This window comes from Phyllostomus discolor, chromosome 4 (assembly GCF_004126475.2).
Source record: "Phyllostomus discolor isolate MPI-MPIP mPhyDis1 chromosome 4, mPhyDis1.pri.v3, whole genome shotgun sequence".
Classification (NCBI taxonomy): Eukaryota; Metazoa; Chordata; class Mammalia; order Chiroptera; family Phyllostomidae; genus Phyllostomus; species Phyllostomus discolor.
In genome coordinates this window covers 198,518,684-198,540,637 of record NC_040906.2, presented here as the reverse complement: position 1 = coordinate 198,540,637, position 21,954 = coordinate 198,518,684, and the positions used below count along the sequence as shown (strand labels likewise).

Here is a 21,954-nt window from a genome sequence, read left to right as displayed (position 1 = left end):
AATATAAGTTTTCTCTCTCTCTCTCTCTCTCTTTTTCTTTCTTGCTTTTTCTCCTTCCTTCCTTCCTTCCTTCCTCTCTTCCTTCCTTCCACTTCCCTTCCTTCTTTCCTCTCTTCCTCCCTCCCTTCCTTTCTTCCTTCCTATTACAGCTTGTCTAGGAATTCCTATATAGTGCTGATTAGGAGTGCTGATAACATGCACCCTTTGTCTTTCCTAATTTTAAAAGAAATGTTTCTAATTTTCGAGATTAAATGAGACATTTGCTCTAACTTTTCACAGATGTTTTATCAAATTAAAATTCCTTGTCTAAGAGGTTTTCTAGAAAAAAAAAAAGATTTTATCAAACGACTTTTTTCACCTATTACGGTGAGTATATAGTTTTTCATCTGATGATGTGGCGAATCACGGCAATAGATTTCCTGATGTTAAAGCTCCCTGTTCATCCCTAACGCTGCTTTTCCCTCTTTCTGTCTTGATTATTTTGGCTAATGGTGTGTCTCTTTTGCTAGACTTTTCCAAGAACCAACTTTGGGCTTTGTTGATCATCTATCATATATATTTGTTTTTTATTTCATTCACCTGTGCTCTTTATTGTTTCTATCATTTGAGACTTTCTCTCCTACTTCTTCCCCAACATCTTACATCGAGCACTTAGCCTGTGTACTTCTGGCCCTCCTCCTCTTCTCATACAGGCATTGAGGTTAGGTTTCTAACATGTATGACACTCACCTTGCTCTGAAGCTGAGGGGCTTTCCACTGGGAGCTCATCGTCATGGACCCTCTCCTCTGGAACAGGCACTGCAGGGTGGCTTCCAAGGACCCGTGGGCTCCTACGACCAAGACCTTCTTTCCATCGAGGTTGACCCCTGCCCACCAAATGGAAATCAGCATTACAATCCAAATGTCGGAGCCTCCCCGCCATACAGCTTTCACGGAAGGAAACACGACCTTTTAAAGTATGACCCTGTGAGTACCAGCCTACAGTGACTGAGCCATAACTTACTCTTTCTTTGAAAATGTTATGGCAGAGTGGCTAAGAGTCGTCGTCCCGATAATCCAAAGGATGGAAAAATATTGCCCATATGAATTATGTCAGATTTGAGCTTAATGGCTAGTGTGCTAGGGTATGTCTTGAAAGTTAAAATCTTCTTTTTAAAAAAAAGATTTTATTTTTATTTTATTTTTAGAGAGGGAAGGGAGGGAAAAAGAGAAAGAGAGAGAAACATCAATGTGCAGTTGCTGGGGGCCATGGCCTGCAACCCAGGCATGTGCCCTGACTGGGATTTGAACCTGTGATACTTTGGTTCGCAGCCCGCACTCAATCCACTGAGCTACGCCAGCCAGGGAAAGTTAATCTTCTGATGGAACTTTGGAATGTATTTTGGAAGTTTTGTATGATTGTTGCTTGTTCAGGAGAGAAGGAGGGGCATTTGCCTCTTTTTTTTTTACTCAAGCCATACTAGAAAAGATTGAATTAGTTGAATTTTTTATGTACTCAGTCAGAAAATACTTAAATATATGAAATGCCAGCAATAATTTACTTATTAACTTTAATAACCAAGAAAAAGAACTTATTCATGTTTATGTCACTAACATAAAAATGCACAATCAAGGGGGAAATGATGGAAATTAAATACTGATTATTCAGAGATATTGCTCACCGATAAATCCCAATGTAGGTTTTTATACCCTAAACTATATCTAACAGCTTCCTCCTTTAAGTCTTAAATATAAGCCTTATATAGGTACACATATTGACAGATTTGAGAAATTAAAACTTAACACATTTTCACTGTGGTTATTGTGACTATTTTTAGGAGAGAAGTTGAGAATTTGTGTAAACAGATTATCCTTACTGACTTCTCTTTAAAACTGCAATACAGTTACTCTTATGAGAAAAATCTTTTGTCGTCATCCTATCTCTCAAAACATGATACAAATAAAGCTGACACTGAAGTATCACACTCTATGTCTCCATAAGAATCTCGACATTCTAGAAACAAATCCTTAATAAAAAATAATGCAAATACCCGTGAACAGAAAACATCAGCGCTTCTGAAGAAGCATCATACCTGACTTCTCAAGAAGTTCAATGACAGCTCTGGCCACAGGTGACACAAAACATTCGTGGGCGTCCCCACGCACCAGCTTCCCCAGATTCACATCTGTCACCCTGAAACCGAAAAGGCAACTGGTAGGTAACGCCAGTCAAAGCTCACGCACCTGTCATTTACTTGGATTACTCTGCAGTGACATCCAGTTGGTGTTGGGTAGGTAGATACATTAACTAATTGAAAATAAATGAAAGAGTAGGAGAAATAGAAGCCATCCGCTTCTTGGAGTGTCCCCGGGACTCAGGATGACCGTGAGTGTTCCGGTTCTGCACTGCCAGAGGGCAGGTGTGTTTTCTAAAGTACGGAACAGTTTTCTTAGACAGAATTTAAAAAGCTCCCAAACTCCCCCAATAGTTAAAAGACATTAAATTTTTAAGTGACATTAAACATTAAAATGATTTCTTTCCTCCCTTAATTACTGACAGATGAAACAGTAGAATAAAAAAATCGCAGTAAAGCCCTGGCTGGTGTGGTTCAGTGGACTGAGGGCTGGCCTGTGAACCAAAGGGTTGCCGGTTCAATTCCCAGTCAGGACACATGCCTGGGTTTCAGGTCAGGTCCCCAGTAGGGGGCGCGCAGGAGAGGCAACCACACATTGATGTTTCTGTCTCCTTTTCCCTCCCTTCCCTTCCCTCTAAAAATAAATAAGTAATATCTTTAAAAAATGACATTAAAAAATCGAGTTGTTTTCTTTTATATTTTCTTACCCATCCACATCTTTTTCTGGCTTCAGGGCATTGAGGACTTTGTTGCTAAACAAGTTCTCTGAGATCTGAAGGGCAAGGCCATGTACTCTGGTATCTTCATTAATCTTCAAGATTTCATCTATAATCTAACAAGGAAAAACAAGTAAAATCTGTTTTGGAGAAATGAGATCCAACAAACGAAGCTTTCTATAAAAGACAGACTCATAAAAATGCAACTATTATAGTTTATTTTTTACTCTTTGTGGAAGACTTGGTGTGAAGCACAACAAGGAAGTCTATTTTCCCTTTGCACCATGTTTATAAAAGCTCAAAAAAAAAAAAAAAAAGGCTGCCTTAATTTTTTAGTGGCTTCTCCGTCTTCCCTATCACTCTGCTCTCTGCCAGAACAAAAGAGAACAGAACAGAACGAAACGAAAGCTCAACAGTTAGTCAAGTTCGGGCAGGCAAAAGACAATTCGCTGTCCACAATCACACTAAGCCCAGCAGACGGCCAGCGTTCAGGGAGGCCAGGAAGCGTGGATCGCCAGCCTCCCCCTGCCCCCCCCGCCTGGCCGGCCCGACCAAGCCCGTGTTTCACACGCAGTGTGTTCACCAAACACTTGCTAATCACAGTATCCGAGAAGTTGTCCCTCCGGCCCCCGTATTCTCTGGACCTGAGCGGCACACAGAGAGCATTTCCCAAGGCGCAAGGCAGATGAACTCTAAGCACAGATTATCTCCTGTTTATCGGAAACACTAAAATAATTCACTATCTATGAAAAAAACTAAAGTACAATTTGGGAAGCTGACAGAATAGCTACAGAATGTCAAGGTACGACTGAGCAATGTTCTGTCCTCTCGCTCTCTTTTATGCCAGGAGAGAAACGATTCATTTCACTTAGCAAACTATCTGTTCATAAGTAAGAGAGATATGAATCTTACTAGGAAGGACTGGTGTGTCATTTTTGTTTCACTGTCTAGCAGAGATCACTATGGAAAGAGAAGAAAAAGCTATTTTTTAAATTTTAATCATTGTTCAAGTACAGTTTTCTCCCTTTTACTCCCATTCCAGCCCACCCACCCATCCCTCCCCACTTCCCTCCCATTACCACCCTCCCCCTAGTTTTTGTCCATGTGTCCTTTAAATTTGTTCCTGTAAACCCTTCCCATTCTCCCCTGAAATTCCCTCTTCTCTCCCCTCTGGTCACTGTCAGTCTGTCCTCTGTTTTAGTGTCTTTGATTATATTTTGCTTTTCTTTGTTTTGTTGATTAGGTTCCTGTTAAAGGTGAGATCATATGGTATTTGTCTTTCACTGCCTGGCTTATTTCACTTAACATAATGCTTTCCAGCTCCATCCATGCTGTTGCAAAGGGTAGGAGCTCCTTCTTTCTTTCTGCTGCATAGAATTCCATTGTGTAAATGTGCCATAGTTTTTTGATCCATTCATTTACTAAAAAAAAAAAAGCTATTTAATGGAGAAAATTCAGCCCTGGCTGGTGCGGCCCAGTGGACTGAGTTCTGGCCTGTGAATCAAAAGGTCATTGGATTAATTCCCAGTCAGGGTACATGCCAGGGTTGTGGGCCAGGTCCCCAGTTGGGGGCGTGCCAGAGGCAACCAATTAACGTATCTATCATACGTCAATGTTTCTTTCTCTCCTCCTCTTCTCTCAAAAAATAAATAAAATATTTTTAAAAATTACAAAATTCAGAAAGAAAGTTTTCTCATTCATTCATCATTCTTTCATTTGTTCAAAAAAAAAGCGCTGAGTGTTTTGAGCACCTACTTTGATCAGTTCTATGTAAAGGAAATAGAGGTGGAGAAAAAACTCCTGTCCTCATGGAGCTTATCTCCTAGCGGGGAAGACAGGGCCAGTGATGACGCTGTAACCTGCAGAAGTGGTGAGCAGTGTGAAGGAGAACAGAGCTGGCTAACACCGGGTTGCGGGCGGGGGCTGGCCACAGCGGGTCACCTCTAAACAGAGTCCCAAATGAGGTAAGGACACTGCAGTCACTGGTAATGAGGATGTGAGAGAGGCAACAACAAAATCTTAATAAATTAACATCCTTAGTCTTTTCCAGCATAACACCACCACCACACAAATGCACACTTAGCAGAATTTCAAAAGCAAAATAGGGTATCAATGACTCCTTGTCAAAAAATAAGTCAAAGAAAAAATGAAAGTCAAGGGCTACCAACAGCAGTGGCAAAACCACCTAAAGGAAAACGCAGATTCTACTGCAGACAATGGGTGTCCTTCTGCACACAGACAACACATTTTTCTGCATCTGTCCATACTGGTCCGACGGGTGTCAACATTTGTGATACCGACACCAACGCAATGGGGCTGGAGGGGCTTCCTGTGCCTGCGAGAGCTGCGTGGAGGTGGCTCCTGCCTCACGGGGCCACGCTTGCTGGGACTGACCATGGCAGCTGAGAAAGGCAGAGGAAACCAGACTGCTGGCAGGTACCGGTAACCAGACTGCTGGCAGGCAGCAGGTGGTAGTAGTAACCCAGCGTGGGAGGAGCTGGAAATGGGGTTACAGAGGAAGATGCCCACTAAGATTTAAACCCAGGCGCAGCAGCCATGCTGGGGCGTAACCACGCGGTTCGGGAGCAGAGAGGGGACAGTCTTGACCACACGGCTTGGAAAGCAGGGAAGCAGCGTGCAGCAACCGTGCGGGCTCTCAGCCACGTGGTTTGCGAGATGCAGGAGGACTCCCGCTGGCCCGCTGTGAGGAAGTGCCCTGCGGGTTTGGATCGAGAACGGGACTGTAGCCGAGCTATGGACTTCTACTTCTTTTCCTGAGATACGGTCCCCTGACTGGCCTGGTCTGGCAAGGGGAGGCAGGACTGCGTGTGTGTGTTTGTGGGTGTTTAAAAGGGACGTTAAGATTGAACGGCAGGATTCCACCATTATTCTAAACCTGTGTGACTTTTTGAATAAATAGTTCCTTTCTTTTTTCCCAAACTCCGGCATTGAGAACCACAGTTCTTTTTTTTTTTTAAGGGCTGTTGAGCGCCCACGGGTTTCGAACCACCCTCATGAGCAAGAGTGGTTATTAAGTGACCAAAGTAACTGCTGAGTGAAAGCCAGCCCTGAGAGCCACAGTCCTTATTGGCTGTGGGCCAAAGAACCCTAGAGTAACAAGAACCCAAGGAGGGTTTCTGTAACAAGGTGACACTTGAGAAAGCTGCCACTTCCCTTGGGAGGGCACCAGTCTGTCACCAGCACCGGGAGAGAAAGGTTCCTGGGGGGGGAGGGGTGGTTTCTCAGCTGCCACTGAAGAATGTTAGCCTATAAAGGGACACTGGGGATCAGCTCGTCCTGTTCCTTATTTATTAGCCATTAGGCAACTGTGACCCAGATAAGCCAAAGGAAGGGCCCGGGGGCAAACAGTCTGTCAGGACAGAGCACGACCAGAACCCGTGCTCAGACAATCTGTACTAGATGCCCCTGCTGCTGCCCGGAAGAAACAACCCACGTCGCCACGTCAGCCCACCGTGTCAGTCCGTGTCCTCAACAGAAACGCACAGTAAGGGACAATTAATTAGATCAAGAGCGCTTGTGCCAGAGGGGAAAATGAACGCTTCCCTCTACAGGTTCAGCGGCAGGACACGGCTTGATCTGGTCCAACCACAACTGACAGACGCTGACAGGTGCGTTCGGTCTAGAGAGGGAAGCACCCCCAGGGTTGCAGGGCCCAGGCTTGCAGGCGCTGCCGCACTCACCTCGTCCTCACCGCTCTCCGGAGGAAGGCAAATGTGAGTGATGTTCAGGCCAGCCTGAAAAGAGAACGTGGGGTTATTCTGTCGCTGCGGGAGACTGGGTCACCAAAAAATAAATAAATAAAAATGAATTTTTGGAAAGCAACAATCCTCACCTCCTCGGCCAAGTTCTGGTTCACTTCCTGCATCAAGTTATCATCACCGGCCTTGGGAGAGGGGAGGAAGAAGAAGCAGAATGTGACACGAGAAACATCTCGCAAAGGCACAAAACGAATCGGACTGATTTCGAGATTATAGGTGATCTAATTACAGAGATGACCAGGAAAGTATCCAGAAAGAAATCTTATCGCTCAAAGGAGGGCTAATGGCTGGCATTTATCAACCTATCAGTTTCTCAGGCTTCCCCATTATGTCACTTTCTTTTAAGTAAGAGTCCCCCTAAGGCACACACAGCCGCATAGCCAGCATCCTCTCTACAGGAGGACCCCGAAGACGGGGTGTAGGTGACTTGCCAGTCGGTCAGCAGGTGGAGAGCAGAGTGGCAGGAAAGCCAGGCTCCAGCCCACTTTACCTTCTGCCCTTCCCGCTGGCCCACCTTTGTAGCAGATGTGGAGACAGACCCCAGGGAATGCAAGGGACATAGGCAAAGCTCTACAGCATCGGAAATCACAGCAAGGATGCAACCGGGCACCGCTATTCTGACATATTTTGTGTTTGCCAAAAACAACAGCGGCAGTCCGACTGTTTGCCGGGTTCATTTACGGACTTGGCTCACCTCGCTGTTTCCCTGCACCTGTCACCACATGGGTGTGCCCGAGAGGATGGCAAACGGTGCCAAGTGTAGTTGGACACGAAGGGGCCTCGGGCCAGAGAGGCACTTGGAATGCAGAAGCGCTTCCGAGCCGTGACGGCTTCTGGCCCTGTGAACTTGTGGCAGGCAGGCTTTCAGACACTTGGGAGTAAGGTTGCCCAACACCTCTTAAAGGTGAGATCACATGGTATTTGTCTTTCACCTACTGGCTTAATGAACAAAATAAACTAACGAACAAAACAGAACCACAGGCAGGAAAACATGGAGCGGACGGACAGTGATGACCAGAGGGGGGTGGAATAATGATGGAAAGAAGGGGAAGGGACTAGACAAAGAACATGTACGAATGACCCCCGGACAACAGGGTGGGAACTGACTGTGGGTGCAGGGGTGGGCTGGGCAGAGGGGGTAAAACTATAATAGAATAACAACACGAAAAGATGAAAAAAAAAAAGATTGCCCAATACTGTGCCTCAGCAACCACTGGGGGAACTCTTCCTCTGTCACTTCGAATCCTGTGATAAGCACTACTGAGTGGACCACGATAAACCCTGTCTCATGGAACCTATGGGACTGCCTGCCTGCCTCCTGACCTCTGAGAGCCACCCACACCAAAGGCAAAAAGACAAAGACAAGACAAGACAAGACAAAGACACGGAGGGAGGACATGCTCAGGCAGAGCAGAGCCCCACCCGGGGCCCAGGGGAAGCGAGAGGCCCAAGAAGGGAAAGGACAGCAGTTTCCGCTGAGCCCTTTCGTCCTCCCACTGAGCCCAAACGCCATGTCTGCAACGAGAAACGCAGCTGGTCTCTCGTACACAATTATCTTCTAAACTGAAAGGCGTCCTAAACTTGCAGGACAGAGCCATGTGCTCGACTTACCTGAATAATAGCAAGAACCGGCTTAAAGGCGGGGTTCTTTTCTTGTAATAAATGCAGAACTTCTTTGGAATTCTGAATGACTTCTCTACGTGGAGAAAGAAAAAGAACACACCGCGTCAGTGGTAGTGACCACACAGGACGGACACCTACCCTCAGTGTCCGTTACGGTGAGTGACAGTAACTGGACCACGTGAGGCTGTGCTTCAAGGGTGGGGCGTGTGGCGGGGAAGGGCGGGAGAGCAATGAAACCTCGAGATGCTAACAATGCCCGACAATCTAATTTTAAAAATAAGCCGAGGGAAGCAAACTAGACGTTAACAGTAATTTTCTAGGGCTGAATTTTTCCCTTGTATTTTCCAAGTTTACTGTAATGAGAAGTTTGGGTTTCTTTCTGGAATAATCCCCTTCCTCCACCACAGTCCCTTCAACCCTCCAGAACAAGATTTTGGGGTCCGGGGGAAAGCGGATGTTGGTGGAGGGCGGGCAGTGAAGACCCGGTGGGGGAGGGGGGTTGCTATGGGAGACGTGGTGGGGCAGGGCAAGTCCCAGGTCCCGGAGTTTAAAGAAGGAATGGGAAGGGAGCAGGGGGAAGGGAACGGAAAGGCAACGCTGCAGAAACACTGGAGATGTATCAGAACGTGACACTCTCTTGGGTCTCTTAGGGAGAGAGCGCCTCATTCCTCTGGGCCCTGCACTATGCATGTGGGCCTCCTGGAAGTCCCAGCAGGGGCCAACTTAGCGCCACTGGAGGGCCAGCCCCCGAGCAGGGCAGAACTTGATAAGGTGGTGCAGGTCTTCTTCTGCAGCCTTCTGGCATGAGCAACTTCAGAGGCCGGCTTGACAACCATCCCTTCGGAATGTGTCTCACTTGCGTAAGAAGCTGGCTGCTCCACCCCCACCCCCCATAATAACACACAAAAGGCTCAGCCAAGGCAGTGCCCACGCTTAGGTGTTTAACCATCTTGGAATGTTGTTTTCTGTCTCTGACAAGGTCTTGCACACACATAACGACGTTCAAAAAAAAAAAAAAAAAAGCAAGCAAGGTGACGTTCTAGCCAAATATCTTGAGAAATAAACCGCCAAGGGCAGAGAGACATGAGTCAGCTCCTCCATGTTTTCGGAGAGGAGGCTGACGTGCGTAACTGGAAGGGACTGCCCTTGAGTAGGTAGATGGGTGGGGGGGAGACGCTCAGAAAACGTTTAAGAGCTTCGAAACTCAACTAGGATGAGCCTTTCTCTGTCACGATGGCGAGAAGCAACAGAATGGGTAGGCACGAGACTAGGTAACCTGTGAAGATTTTGTTTTTAAATGCTGGGGATGAAGCAACCTAATTCCCACTGAAATAACTGTTACTGTGTGGAATAAACAAGACCACAGGTGACAATCTACAAACTGCCTTAGAAATGAGCACTCAAGTATCCTGTCCATCGGGCGTGACTGAGGGCCACGTGCTGCGCTGTGTCCCTGCCTCCTTGACTGCTAATCTGGGCCCAGTTGGGTGCTTACTTCTGTTTAGCTCTAAAGGCACCGTTAGGTTGGGAGCCATCCGTAACGTGGGGTAGCTGGGCACAAGGCTGCCGGAATAACGGCTGCATTCCTCCGCCTCCCTTGCAGCTACCTGTGGCCACGCCAAAGAGCCTGAGAGGCAGTAGCTGATAAATGTTGTTAAAAGCTACCAATGTAAGTACATCCCTGAATGCTGAGCCTATTTATTACTAATATTCTATAGTTCAACCTCTTCAAAGGCAAAAGAGGTACCTGTGAGGAAATGTAGTCAAGATTTCCCCAATAGCCTCTTCCAAAACAGCCCTCAGTATTCCAAGACGGAGTGCAGGTTGGGAGCACCATGGAGCGCGTAATAAACCACTGCCCCGGCAAGGAGTGGATACATTTTACACAACAGTAACAACAGCATTGATAAAGCTGCTAATGACGGCTACATTACTGGGTACTTCCTATGAATACTTGCATACATTTTCTTATTTTTTTTAACAACATAATTCTGAGGTTGAGCTCCACAGGAGTACCCAGCCAGAGAGCACTTTCCCAGTCTTGCCCACGCTCTGTTGGGGTCATGGGACTGACCTCTGGCCCACGGGCGAGCACTGGCCAGAAGGAGATGAGGACAGTGCAGCCGAGAGAAAGGTGCACCAGCAACCCGTTCCCCCCGGCCTTCTCTTGCTGGGCGGGAGACCCAGGGCAGTGAGGAGGTATCACAGGATCCCCCTGCCCTCACTGGGCTGCTTCCCTCTGGATGGGCAAGTCCTGTTATTTTGGGGTATTTGGTGAGAGCTGCAAAGCCTGTTTCCTGCTGTATGCAAGGCTCTGATCTGGGAGCTTTCATTTCAGTTACTATGTTACAACGGACTCAAGACAGAGAATGGAAGGCAGGCCACTGTTTTATGGACCACCAAGAAAGAAAACACATTGCTGATTAAATCATGATACAATCTCTTCTTAACATAGTGTTCCTTCGGTAAGTATTAAAAGCATTTTTATGCTTACTAGACAGATTTTTTTGTCGTAAACCACTCATATACGACATGAAAATAAAAACATACCAAAAAAAACTGGTTGAACTACTGTATCCCTAAAACTTCTTCATGTGCAGGATCGACTCTTCCGAGTGACTTTTTTTGTTTCAGAATCCTTGACGTCATTCCCCATCCCCCAGCCCCCACATAATAACACCTCCTGTGCTGTCGAGGTTGCTGGTGATACAGCTCTTTGGAGACGTCATTTTCGTCCCTGGCGCCACCACTAAGTTCCCGATACCCAGCCTGAAGGTGGTGGAGCTGGGGCTTTCCCGGTTCCACCGGATGTCAACGGAGGTTGTCAGACAAGGACCAGAAGTCACATTATCTCCTAACACGGCCCTCCCATGACGCGTTGATGGAAACATTGGGGATCATGTGCCAGTTCCCGGGCCAATGACAGGTCACTATGCTTTGGAGGGAGCTTATTCTTCAAAATTTTCTGATAACTCATCTATGAAATAAACCAAGAACTAACATGCATAGGTTCCTGGACGTCTATTCCGGGGGATGTCTAAGACAGGCCCACCTCCCCTTTTCCTCCAAGTCCTGGGAGAAATCTCTTGGAGAAAAGTTTCGTTAGATGTTGCATTTAAGTCGAAAACATACAACCATGTGCAAAGCTATGGACAGATTCCCACAGGGACAGGGAATAACAAATACGCTATGACTGACCCCTGGTCAACAACGATTTAAAGACATAGTCAATTGAAAGATAAATACCAGTTTGGAGGTGTCAAAAATGTGCTTCTTAGAGTCCCTGGAGTACAGTGATATCCACAACAGCCTTATAAAGCAAAACGGTGTCAATTTTGTACAGGAAGAACGGAGGTCAAACAGCTTGCCCCAACTGTCACAGCTACTAGGTGGCGAAGTCATATTGCAGAGCAAGGCACCTGTCCCCTAACCACAGTCCCATGAAGCAGTCATTCATTGCACGACACTTTCTTCTTCAACTTTAGAAGGGGAGCTGGCCAGCTAAGAATGGCTTCTATATTTGAAATGGTTTTTAGGACTTCTGGCCAAGATGGAGGCGTAGGTAGACACACCGTGCCTCCTCAAGCAACCAAAAGAAGGACAACAACAAATATAAAAACAAGAAACAACCAGATCTTCCAAAAAATCTAACTGTATGGAAGTCCGACAGCCAAGGAGTTAAAGAAGAAACACTCATCCAGACCGGTAGGAGGGGTGGAGAGGGACAGCTGGGTGGACAGGACTCGTGGCAAGGCAGTAGCTAGAGGACTCGGGATGGGCAAGGTGGCGGCTGGTGGATGGGAGGTCCCACATTCACATGCAGATAAACCGGGGGGAACAACTGGGGAGCTAGACAGACCACACAACACAGGGTTCCAGTGCAGGAGATACAACCTCAAAACCTCTGACTGAAAACACCTGTGGGGGTTGAGGCAGCGGGAGAAACTCCCAGCCTCACAGGAGAGTTCACTGGAGAGACCCACGGGGTCCTAAAATGTACACAAAACCACCCACACAGGAATCAGCACCAGAAGGGCCCAATTTGCTAGTGGGAAGTGGGGGAAGGGACTGAAAGCCAGCAGAGAGTGGAGCGAGCGGCACTGTTCCCTCTTGGACCCCCTCTCATGTACAATGTCACAACGCAGGGATTTGGGTTGCTCCGCCCTGGTGAACACCTAAGGCTCTGCCCCTCACTATGCAATAGGCTAGCCGAGACAAAAAAAAAAAATATGGCCCAAGTGAAAGAACAGATCAAAATTCCATAAAAAAAATACAACTAAGCAACTAAGAGATAGCCAACCTATCAGATGCAGAATTCAAAACACTGGTAATCAGGATGTTCACAGAAATGGTTGAGTATGGTCACAAAATAGAGGAAAAAGTGAAGGCTATACAAAGTGAAATAAAGGAAAATGTACAGGAAACCAACAGTGATGGGAAGGAAACCAGAACTCAAATCAATGATTTGGAGCAGAAGGAAGAAAGAAACATTCAATCAGAACAGAATGAAGAAACAAGAACTCAAAAAAAATGAGGAGAGGCCTAGGAACCTCCAGGACATCTTTAAATGTTCCAACATCCGAATCAGAGGGGTGCCAGAAGGAGAAGAGGAAGAGAAAGAAATGACAAACTTATTTGAAAATATAATAAAGGAGAACTTCCCCAATCTGGCAAAGGAACCAGACTTTCAGGAAGTCCAGGAACCTCAGAGAATCCCAAAGAAGTTGGACCTAAGAAGGAACACACCAAGGCACATCATAATTAATTACCCAAGATTAAAGATAAGGAGAGAATCTTAAAAGCAGCAAGAGAAAAGGAGAGGGTTACCTACAAAGGAGTTCCCACTAGACTATTAGCTGATTTCTCAAAAGAAATCTTACAGGCAAGAAGGGGCTGGAAAGAAGCATTCCAAGTCATGAAAGACAAAGACCTACATCCAAGATTATTCTATCCAGCAAAGTTATATTTAGAATGGAAGGGCAGATAAAGTGCTTCCCAGATAAGGGCAACTTAAAGGAGTTCATCATCATCAAGCCCTTATTATATGAAATGTTAAAGGGACTTATCTAAGAAAAGATAAAAAATATGAACAGTAAAATGACTAGAAATTCACAGCTATTAACAACTGAACCTGAAACAAAACCAAAAACAAACTCAGCAAACAACTAGAACAGGAACAGCATACCAGAAACGGAGATCACATGGAGGGTTAGCAACAGGGGGGTGGGAGGGGGAGACGGGGGAAAAGGTACAGAGAACCAGTAGCATAAATTGTAGGTAGAAAATAAACAGGGGGAGCTTAAGAACAGGATAGGAAATGTAGAAGCCAAAGAACTTACACGTACGACCCATGGACATGAACTAAAGGGGGGTGAATGTGGGTGGGAGGGGGTGTGCAGGGTGGAGGGGAATAAGAGGGGGGGAATAGGACAACTGTAATAGTATAATCAATAAAATATATTTTAAAATGTTTTTTAAACATATCAAAATAAATAATTTTGGGGGACATGTGAATATTATGTAAAATTCAAATATTAGTATCCACAAGTAAAATTTTAAAGTTGACCAATAAAACGTGGCAAAGATATGTTCTTTTCTCATAAAAACATGCCTACATAATATCTTCTACTTTCCTCCTGGACTGCAGATTCTAAAATATTTGCTCTCTAAGTTTGCCAAACCCTGGCTCAGAATGCTGTGAAAATAAGTAAAAACAAGAGCCAACATCTGCTGAGGCCTTAGTTCGTGACAATTCCTGGACTGTGCGTGCGTTTTGCTATCTGCTGTCTTTTGTAACCCATTTTTGTAACCCACGTCTTCCACTGGGGCCAGGGATGCCAGGCGGCCAGTGCGGTGCAGCAGGATCCTCACCCACGCCCCCTACTGGTCGTTCTGAGTCCGTCATGGCTTTCAATGAAAGGAAGCATGAATAAAGCCCACGAATGACCCCAAGTTTAGAGTCATTCACCCACCAGCCATGCCATGAGCGCCTCCCTGATACCAGGCACTGTCCAAGAGGAAGGACCGAGCAAGTGGAAGGCAGACAAAGCCCCTAACCCCACAGAGCTTTCATACAATAAATGTCTTCAGACCTTCACCCGCTAACCTCTATGCTGGTTAAAATCCAATGGCTGAAAAAGGCCTGAAGTAACCACAACATTCAGAAAGGTGACCAGGTAAATTAAGCAACGGGCTCGTGAGAGCTATCCTTCACATTGTGATGAGCCTTGGAAACAGGGGTTGGGGGTGGGAGAGTGGCGAGGCAGCTGGCAATGACTGTCAGAATGAAGAAGGATAATGGTAACTTGGCTGTATAGAGTAGTCTTTCCCGAAAGAAAGAGAAGAGAGGATGGGAATGGGTGGAGGCGGGACAGCTGGCCCAGGGACGGGATCCCAGAATCCCAGTCCGGGAGGCAGGTCCGGGCTTTCCCGCCACCTCCCGGTAGGTCTGAGCGCTTTTCACTCTACCACTTGGGTGTCCAACCTGTGGCCCCGCGGAACGCAAGTGGTTCAGGATGGCTATGAATGCGGCCCAACATAAAACCGTAAATTTACTTAAAACATTGAGATTTTTTGTGTGTGTGGTTACATGTCCCAAGGTATTTAATGTGTGGCCCAGAGATGCCAGAAGGCTGGGCACCGCTGCCCAGATCACACGCTTCTCCGGAAAGGGCCCAACAGGGCTCTTCCTTTCTTCCCCAGAGGGGCCGGGGGACACCGATGACTGGCGGCTGGAGGGGCGTGTGTTCGGGGGCGGCTGGCGCACAGGGCACCCCTCTGGCGGGGTCCGGGGAGGACTCGGCCCCGGGCTCCCACAGTTCGCTCCTGCACAGGGAGAGAACTTCTGAAATAACAGCTGCGCAGGGACCTGCCTGCCCACAGCGCCGCGGTGCTGGGAACGCGTCAGCCCCGGCTCCTCCGGCCTCATCCCGCTTAGTCTGTCGGGTGCGCTCGGCTCCACGTGAACTTGCCACCGAAAAGATGATGTAACTCCAAAACCCGCTCGCTCACTCGCAGGAAGTGGCGGCGTTTCGGGAGAGGGCGAATTTCACCCCACAGTGAGCCGCCGGCAGCCAGCCCGGACCCGGGGCCCCTGCGCGGGCGGGAAACGGATCTGGGCCGGGCCTCCTCTCCCGAGCCCGGGGGCCCGCCGCGGCCCGGATCCCGATTCGCAGGCGGGAGCCCCTCCTCCGCCGCCGCCGCGCCGCCCTTTCCTGCCCCGGCCGCGCCCCGCGAGGCGGCAGCAGACCCGGCGGCCCCGGCGCACGTGTAGTCGGAGCTGCGCGATGCGCGCCCGGGATGCCTGCACGTCCCTGCCCTCCCGCGCCCTCAATAAGTTGGCATCAAGCACTCGCGGCTCGGCGTCCTGCAAACACCCCCCACCCCGCGAGATCCCCGGGTCCCCGCGGAGATCTGAGCGCTCCAGCCGCGGCCGCTGGGGATGTGGACGGCGGCCAGCGCCAGACACTCACCTGACGATCGAGTTCCGCGCCGGGGGCTCCCGGCCGCCCGAGCCATGGCTGCTGCCGGCCTGGGCGTTCTGCTGGCGCCGCTGCCGCCGCTGCCCGAGCAGGCCCTCTACCCCGCCATACCCGCCGCCACCGTGGCTGCTGGCGCGGCTGGGCACTCGGAGGCGGCGCGGCGGGCCGGCGGGCTGCAGCGGGCAGCGGAGCTGGCGCAGGAAGCGCGGCAGGAGCGCGCTCATGGCGCGGGAGGTGCGGAAGGAGGTGGCGAGCCGGCGGGAGCGGGAGGCGGCAGCTGCGCCTGCCACGCGGAGATGCGCAGGCAGAGCTCGGAGGCGTGGCGGCGGCAAGATCCTCCCGAGGGCGGTGGGGCGGGGGCCAGGCTGGCGCGTCGCGTCCGGCCGGTAAGCAGTCGGTGACAGCCAGGACCTCTGTGTTCCTCCACGGGCGAGCAGGAGCCCCTAGGGGGCACTGCACGTAGATGCTGCGAGGCTGGGAGGGCGGGCGCCTGCTGCCGGTTAGAAGTATCAGGCTGCTTTTAGGGTTTCTGGCAGTCATTGGGGCTCAGGCCCCGCTTCTGCCTGGGGTGCTGATGCCACCCTGCCTTCAGGCGGCAGTTTGCTTCCTTGGTCAGGCTTGGAGACCGGGGCTTGGGTTTATTAGGCCTGAAATGCCCTAACAGTAGAGTGTGGGGCCTTGGAATTCAAATGCTGACTGTGTAAGCTTTAGGCGAGTTACTTAACCTCTGTGAGCCTCAAAGTGATGCTTTGTTCATAATCTTACAGTATCACGATGTGCAAGTAAAGTGGGAAGAAAACCAGTTCAAATGTCAAACACTGTTTTTCCATCGGCTACTGTCAGCTCTGTACTAGATGCTGGAGATAAACCTTCATTTAATCCTAAAAAAAAAAAAATAGAATGAGTTGAGTTTTGTCCTGGTTTTCAGTCTTGGGAAACAGGGCCAGAGGGGTCACTTGTTTTTCTTCTGGCAGAGCTGGGAGTTTACCTGACTTCAACAAACATGTTTTTAATCTTATGTCTTTTTCTGTATTTTTCATTGTGGGATGATTGGCACGTCTGACACGCAGTGACTTTTGGGCATAGGAACAGCTAACATCTCCCCCTTGTGAGGTAGGTGTTAGCACGGTTTCCCACAGAAGGAGGCGCAGTCACAGAAGTAATCCTTGGGGAAGCCGTAAAACCTGCTGGAGGCTTATTCATCTCGTTATGAGTCATCTCACAAACATTCATAAGACACTGCTGAATAAGGGCCACTGGTTCCAAGGGTGAAGACTGCCCCGTCCATGGGGTTATGTGGGGAATCTTTGTATCGTCCTCTTAATTTTGCTGAACCTAAAATATCCTCCCAAAATAGTCTTTTTATTTTATTTTATGTTTTTTTTTTTTTTTTAGAGAGGGAAGGGAGGGAGACAGAGAGAGAGAGAGAGAGAGAGAAACATCAATGTGCGGTTGCTGGGGTCCATGGCCTGCAACCCAGGCACGTACCCTGACTGGGAATCGAACCTGCGACACTTTGGTTCACAGCCCGCGCTCAATCCACTGAGCTACGCCAGCCAGGGCATTATTTTATGTTTTTTAATATCCAGTTCCTGCTCTCAGGAAATTCCAGTAGTACCTCTACCACGGTAGTGACAATCGGTCGCTCCCCCTGACCCATGCTGACAGTAGTGATGTTTGAAGAGACTGGGGAGACCTGTGCTGTGTGATCCCTTTGTGGGAAGTGTCCAGAACAGACAAAGTCTGCAGAGACTGAAAGTCCTTAGTGGCTGCTCACAGCTGGGGGTGGGGGGATGGGGGAATTGGGAGGTGATAGCTCATGGGTACAGGGTTACTTTCAGGGGTGATACAAATATTCTAAAATTAATTGTGATGGTAGCTGCAGAGCACATTTGTGAACTTTCAAGAAATCATTGCATTGTACGCTTGAAATGGGTGAATTGTACTCTATGTGCATTCTATGATTGAGATAACATTTGGACAGATGTCAAAGAAAGTTTTCAGTATAAGGAATATGTAACTGATATACATACAGGGTCTGGCAGAAGTAATCCCTGCTTGGGTGTGGTCGGTAGGGTAATAATATGGGTGTAATGATTTATAGCTTTAATTTGAACATTTCACCTAAAATGTCATGTAGTGTGCTTGGGTGTGATATTGTTATGTTACAGAATTACATGCTTATGATTTTGTCATAAATGAGTTTGTAAAAAACAAGGGGTGTTATTTGTGCCAGACCCTGTGTCTATCTGGGGGGGAGAGAGAGGGAGGGAGGGAGGGAGAGGATATATATAATCTCCTGATATATAGAGAGAATTTGCTCCTTAGCAGGCTCTGTGCTAGGCATGTACTTAAGGAATAACTTGAAGAAGACAGGCACAGCCCAGGTCACACAGAGTTCACGGTGTGGGACCGTAGGGCACTCAGGCATATTAATGACAGTTACGATGAGTGTGATGGTCCCGAGTGTGCAAGAGCACCAGGAAGAGGCCCCTCCCTGGACCTGAGAGTCAAACAAGCCTCCCGGAGGAGATTCACTTGGAGGCAGTACACAGGCAAGGCTGATCCGGGAGTCAGGCTGGGGGGAGGACAGCTGCTGCTGGGAGTGAGTGTTCTGAGTAGAAGGAACCGCACGAGCAGAAGTCTGGTGTGCAGGAGAGGGCCGGCTCCGCCTCTGAACTTGAGGTGCTGGATGGTAGGAGAAGGAAGAGCCTCCCCTTAAGACGTGGAGGATGTGAGCATGGAGCCTGGGGGTGGCCCAGAGTGCACAGGGAGGGGGTGTGGGAGGATGAGTGGTGGCGAGAAGCTGGTTCAGGGAAGAGAGAGCTGGATGGGGATGGGAACAGGAAAAGGTGGTCAGAGGGGCCTACATCCAGGCATGGGGCCCAGGATAACAGGGGTACGAAGCATGGAGACAGACGTGGTCCAAAGGCCAAAGAGACAGACCCAGCAAGTGTCAGGGAGGTTAGGAGTGTAGCGAGGGTACTTGGACTTTTCACGGGTCACACTTCCATGGGCGTTCTAGTGCTGGGCAGACAAGGAGAATGGTCTCGCAGGATGGGCTGCCTGAGGCTTGGATGCCTTGCTTGGACTTAGAGAGGAGCTCTGCATTTAATGTGTTTTTTTCTGAAGCTCCCAGGGAGTGGCTCGGTCTTGGGCTCCGTGTTCAGGGTGGAAAGCAAGGACCCAGAGGCCCCGACCAGCCTGACCTCTAGGAGTGCTGGTAACACACACCCACGCTGGTCTGCAAAATCCACATTATCACCACGCAGCTCCGCAGGGGAGGCCAGAGGTGGAGACAGTTGGCACATGTATCTTTAACCACACTGATAATAACCTTAGAATAAATTAATAGATGTATAATTACTGAGCCAGATTATGAATTTCAATGTAATTGAGCCATATTACTAGGTTCATTTCTGCAAAATGTATACTTATGACTTATATTCTCATTTAATTGGTAGAAACCATCTTCTCCATCCTTGACAATTTTGGGTAATAATTAAAAAAAAATTTGTATGCCATGGAATTACATAATTGTTCTGCGGCAACTCTCTGTGGGTTTCCTGCATTTTGCATTTCTTCCTGTCTCGTATTAGTTTTGTTCCAGCTGTTGTTGCAAAGACATTTGTATAGCGAACTGACTTAGAAGGTAGTGTCTCCCTCTGGGGCAGAGGGCACACTTATTTGCTAACTCTCTGCCCTTTAACTAGGAGTCAAGGTAATGTATTTCCCCAGGTGCAAAGATCAGGCAGGTATGGCAGTAGCCCTGAACTGGGGATTCCTAAATTCAGGATTCTTCAGCTGTGAAACAAAGCAAACCCTGCATGTGTGCGGTACGCCCCTGGGCTGCTCTCCATGCCCCCCCCTACCCCCACCCCAGCGCCTGGAGGAGCAAGGAGAAGCAACGCAAATGTGAAGCTCTTGCTCCTTGCTGTGCTGGGAGTGATAACCTCCTTTGTCTCTGACCTAGGAACCTCATGTCTTCTGCCAGCATCCATGACATGGCGGAGAAAGGCTCACTGGTTAGCTTGGAGTACAGTCCAGGACCCTGCAGTTCTTAGCGGTAACTTTGGAGCTGTGAGGGCCAGGCAGGTTTCCTCCTGGAGGACAGGGACTGTGCAGGCGACAGGAGCAGCTGGGGCACAGGCAGACTCGGGAGGGCTTTGGAGAGAACTTGCTTCTGCTTGTGTTTGGTGACTGTTTTGCTGGTTAGGATGAGGATGGAGGTGAGCAAGTCTGGAAGTGGGGAAGGCAGTGGCGAGACAACCAGTGAGGAAGCGGTGGTCATCGGCCACGAAAGGAAGTGCACGCTAGAGAAGGAGGCTCAGAGGACCGAAGGGGCCCTGGACCTGGTAAAAGGACAGCCCGAGTGGAGATGTTCCAGAGTCAAAATCCTCCCCATACGCGGGAGGCAAGTCTAGGCTAGACACGGTGTTTTAGGAGACAGAGTACACATGTTAGTTCAAGCCTTGGGTGGGTCTGTATTGGAGAACAGAGCGGATCCTGAGGCTTGGAGAGGCCAGGCAGTTGATACAAACTAGTGAAGTGGACCAGGTGTGAAGTTTCCCCCAAGAAGCAGTAGGTTCTGCAGACCTGCTATGACATATGTTTACTTTACGTTGAGGAGAGCCTTTACTTGCTCTCCACAACATTTCCATTCAAGTGCTTCAAGGTAGCTTTAAATGTGCCGACAGAGTATATAATGGAGAGCAAAGGGAGTCTGGGTTTTCACTTTGAGATTCTCTCCTCAGACCTCACAGAGCCACCTTGCTGCGAGACACCCCTTGGTGTCCCATGCTCTAAACGACTTGTAAAGAAAGAAACATGTCAGATGAAATGTGAGGATGCTTACGTCTCCATACATTTTTTTATAACAAAAAACACTGCAAAAGCATGCCTAAGAAAGCCCCAGGCCTTATCCATAGGACAAAGTTAAAGGTAAGGACATGCAGACATATGTAGGTTAGCAGAAAATGCTGAGGCCGTTTCCTTCCTCGTAATCCGACTTGGCCGACAGAGCGGAGTGTGGTTAGCGCCGTCCCGACGGAGGCAGTGACGTAACAGGGGCTGGCTGCGAGGGCGCGTGACGCAGCGTTAATGTTTGCTTCCCAAAAGAGAAGTTGTAAAAGTTTTTGCAAAAGAAAACTCAAGACAAATGTTACTAAATATTCATGTTTAACAGCTATATTTATAGCTCACTTTCCTCCTGTTGTTTTTTTTAAGATTTTTTCCTTCGCCTTCGGATTATAATTTATGTGTAGAATTTTTGCAGGACATGGTTTTCTCCTACTCTCATTTTCGTCTCTAAATTGCATTCTTATGACTTTTTTTTTTAAAGCCCCCATCTACTTCCAACGTTAAGGTGGAAGGGGAAGATTGGGTAAGTCTGATGGGTCCTCGGTGTGATGTCGGGAACTCTCCACCCTAACACACTCTGAAGACCATGTGGACAGCTGTTTTCCTCTGCATGAGGAAGGCAGGCAACATATGTTTTCATGCCACGGGAGTAGGTTGTTACTTATATTTGGAAATAGCAGTGCTTTAGAAAGTGTCCATAATTATCAGTTTATATCCACATGCTTTTGTTCTCTATAATGTTTTTGTGTATCAAAAATATTCAGAACATGAAATTACATGAAAAAAACCCTTAATTTTTGTCCAAAGATTTTATGTTAACTTTTGAATTCAATGATGAAATAGGTGTAAAGGATGTCTTGTTGCTACAAACTAAAAAGAAAAAAGATGAAAGATAATCTAGTGACACATCTAACTTAGCCCCTGTGAAGAAAACAAATACCACCCAGGACATTAAATTCAATATTTCAAAAGTATAAAAATCCAAAGGTACAGAGAACGGTCAGTCATGGAAATGTGGTGAATCACCAACCACTACCTGGAGCCATGCCCTGCACAGACCATACGGCAAAACAAAATGTTTTAATTAAATGTGGTTTGGAGAAAGGTTGACCTCTCTAGAGGAAACACATTAATTCACACTGTAAGTAACTTGGTACTTTATAAACTTTATTAAATAATGAGCATTACTTTCATTAACTTATATACAATATTTAAACTATGTTTTCTTAGATGCATTTTTTTTTGCACAAAGAATAGAGTAGGTGAAAAGTGAGCTGATAAAAAAAGTTGAACCTTCAGTACACAGACCTAATAAAAATGTGACATAGTTTGAAGTACATACACCCCTTTTTCTTCGGTTATATGCAGCCTCACCCCACCT

The 21,954-nt window shown here is 47.8% G+C and overlaps 1 protein-coding gene across 2 annotated transcripts in view; it reads right to left on the bottom strand.

Moving 5' to 3' along the window:
• MTHFD1L (methylenetetrahydrofolate dehydrogenase (NADP+ dependent) 1 like) overlaps window positions 1–16,019 on the bottom strand; it is a 167,131-nt gene extending 151,112 nt beyond the window's left edge. Inside the window, exons 1-7 of one of the 2 annotated variants that reach the window (XM_036024892.1) lie at window positions 15,705–16,019; window positions 8,221–8,305; window positions 6,684–6,734; window positions 6,532–6,585; window positions 2,822–2,946; window positions 2,070–2,173; window positions 730–863 (exon numbers count right to left, since the gene is read on the bottom strand). In XM_036024892.1, coding sequence (XP_035880785.1) covers window positions 730–863; window positions 2,070–2,173; window positions 2,822–2,946; window positions 6,532–6,585; window positions 6,684–6,734; window positions 8,221–8,305; window positions 15,705–15,937 — 786 coding nt within the window. In that variant the 5' untranslated portion in view covers window positions 15,938–16,019. Of the gene's footprint in view, window positions 1–729; window positions 867–2,069; window positions 2,174–2,821; window positions 2,947–6,531; window positions 6,586–6,683; window positions 6,735–8,220; window positions 8,306–15,704 lie in introns of both variants that reach the window. The other variant, XM_028510604.2, reaches the window with a different exon arrangement.
• Between the last annotated feature and the right edge of the window lie 5,935 nt (window positions 16,020–21,954).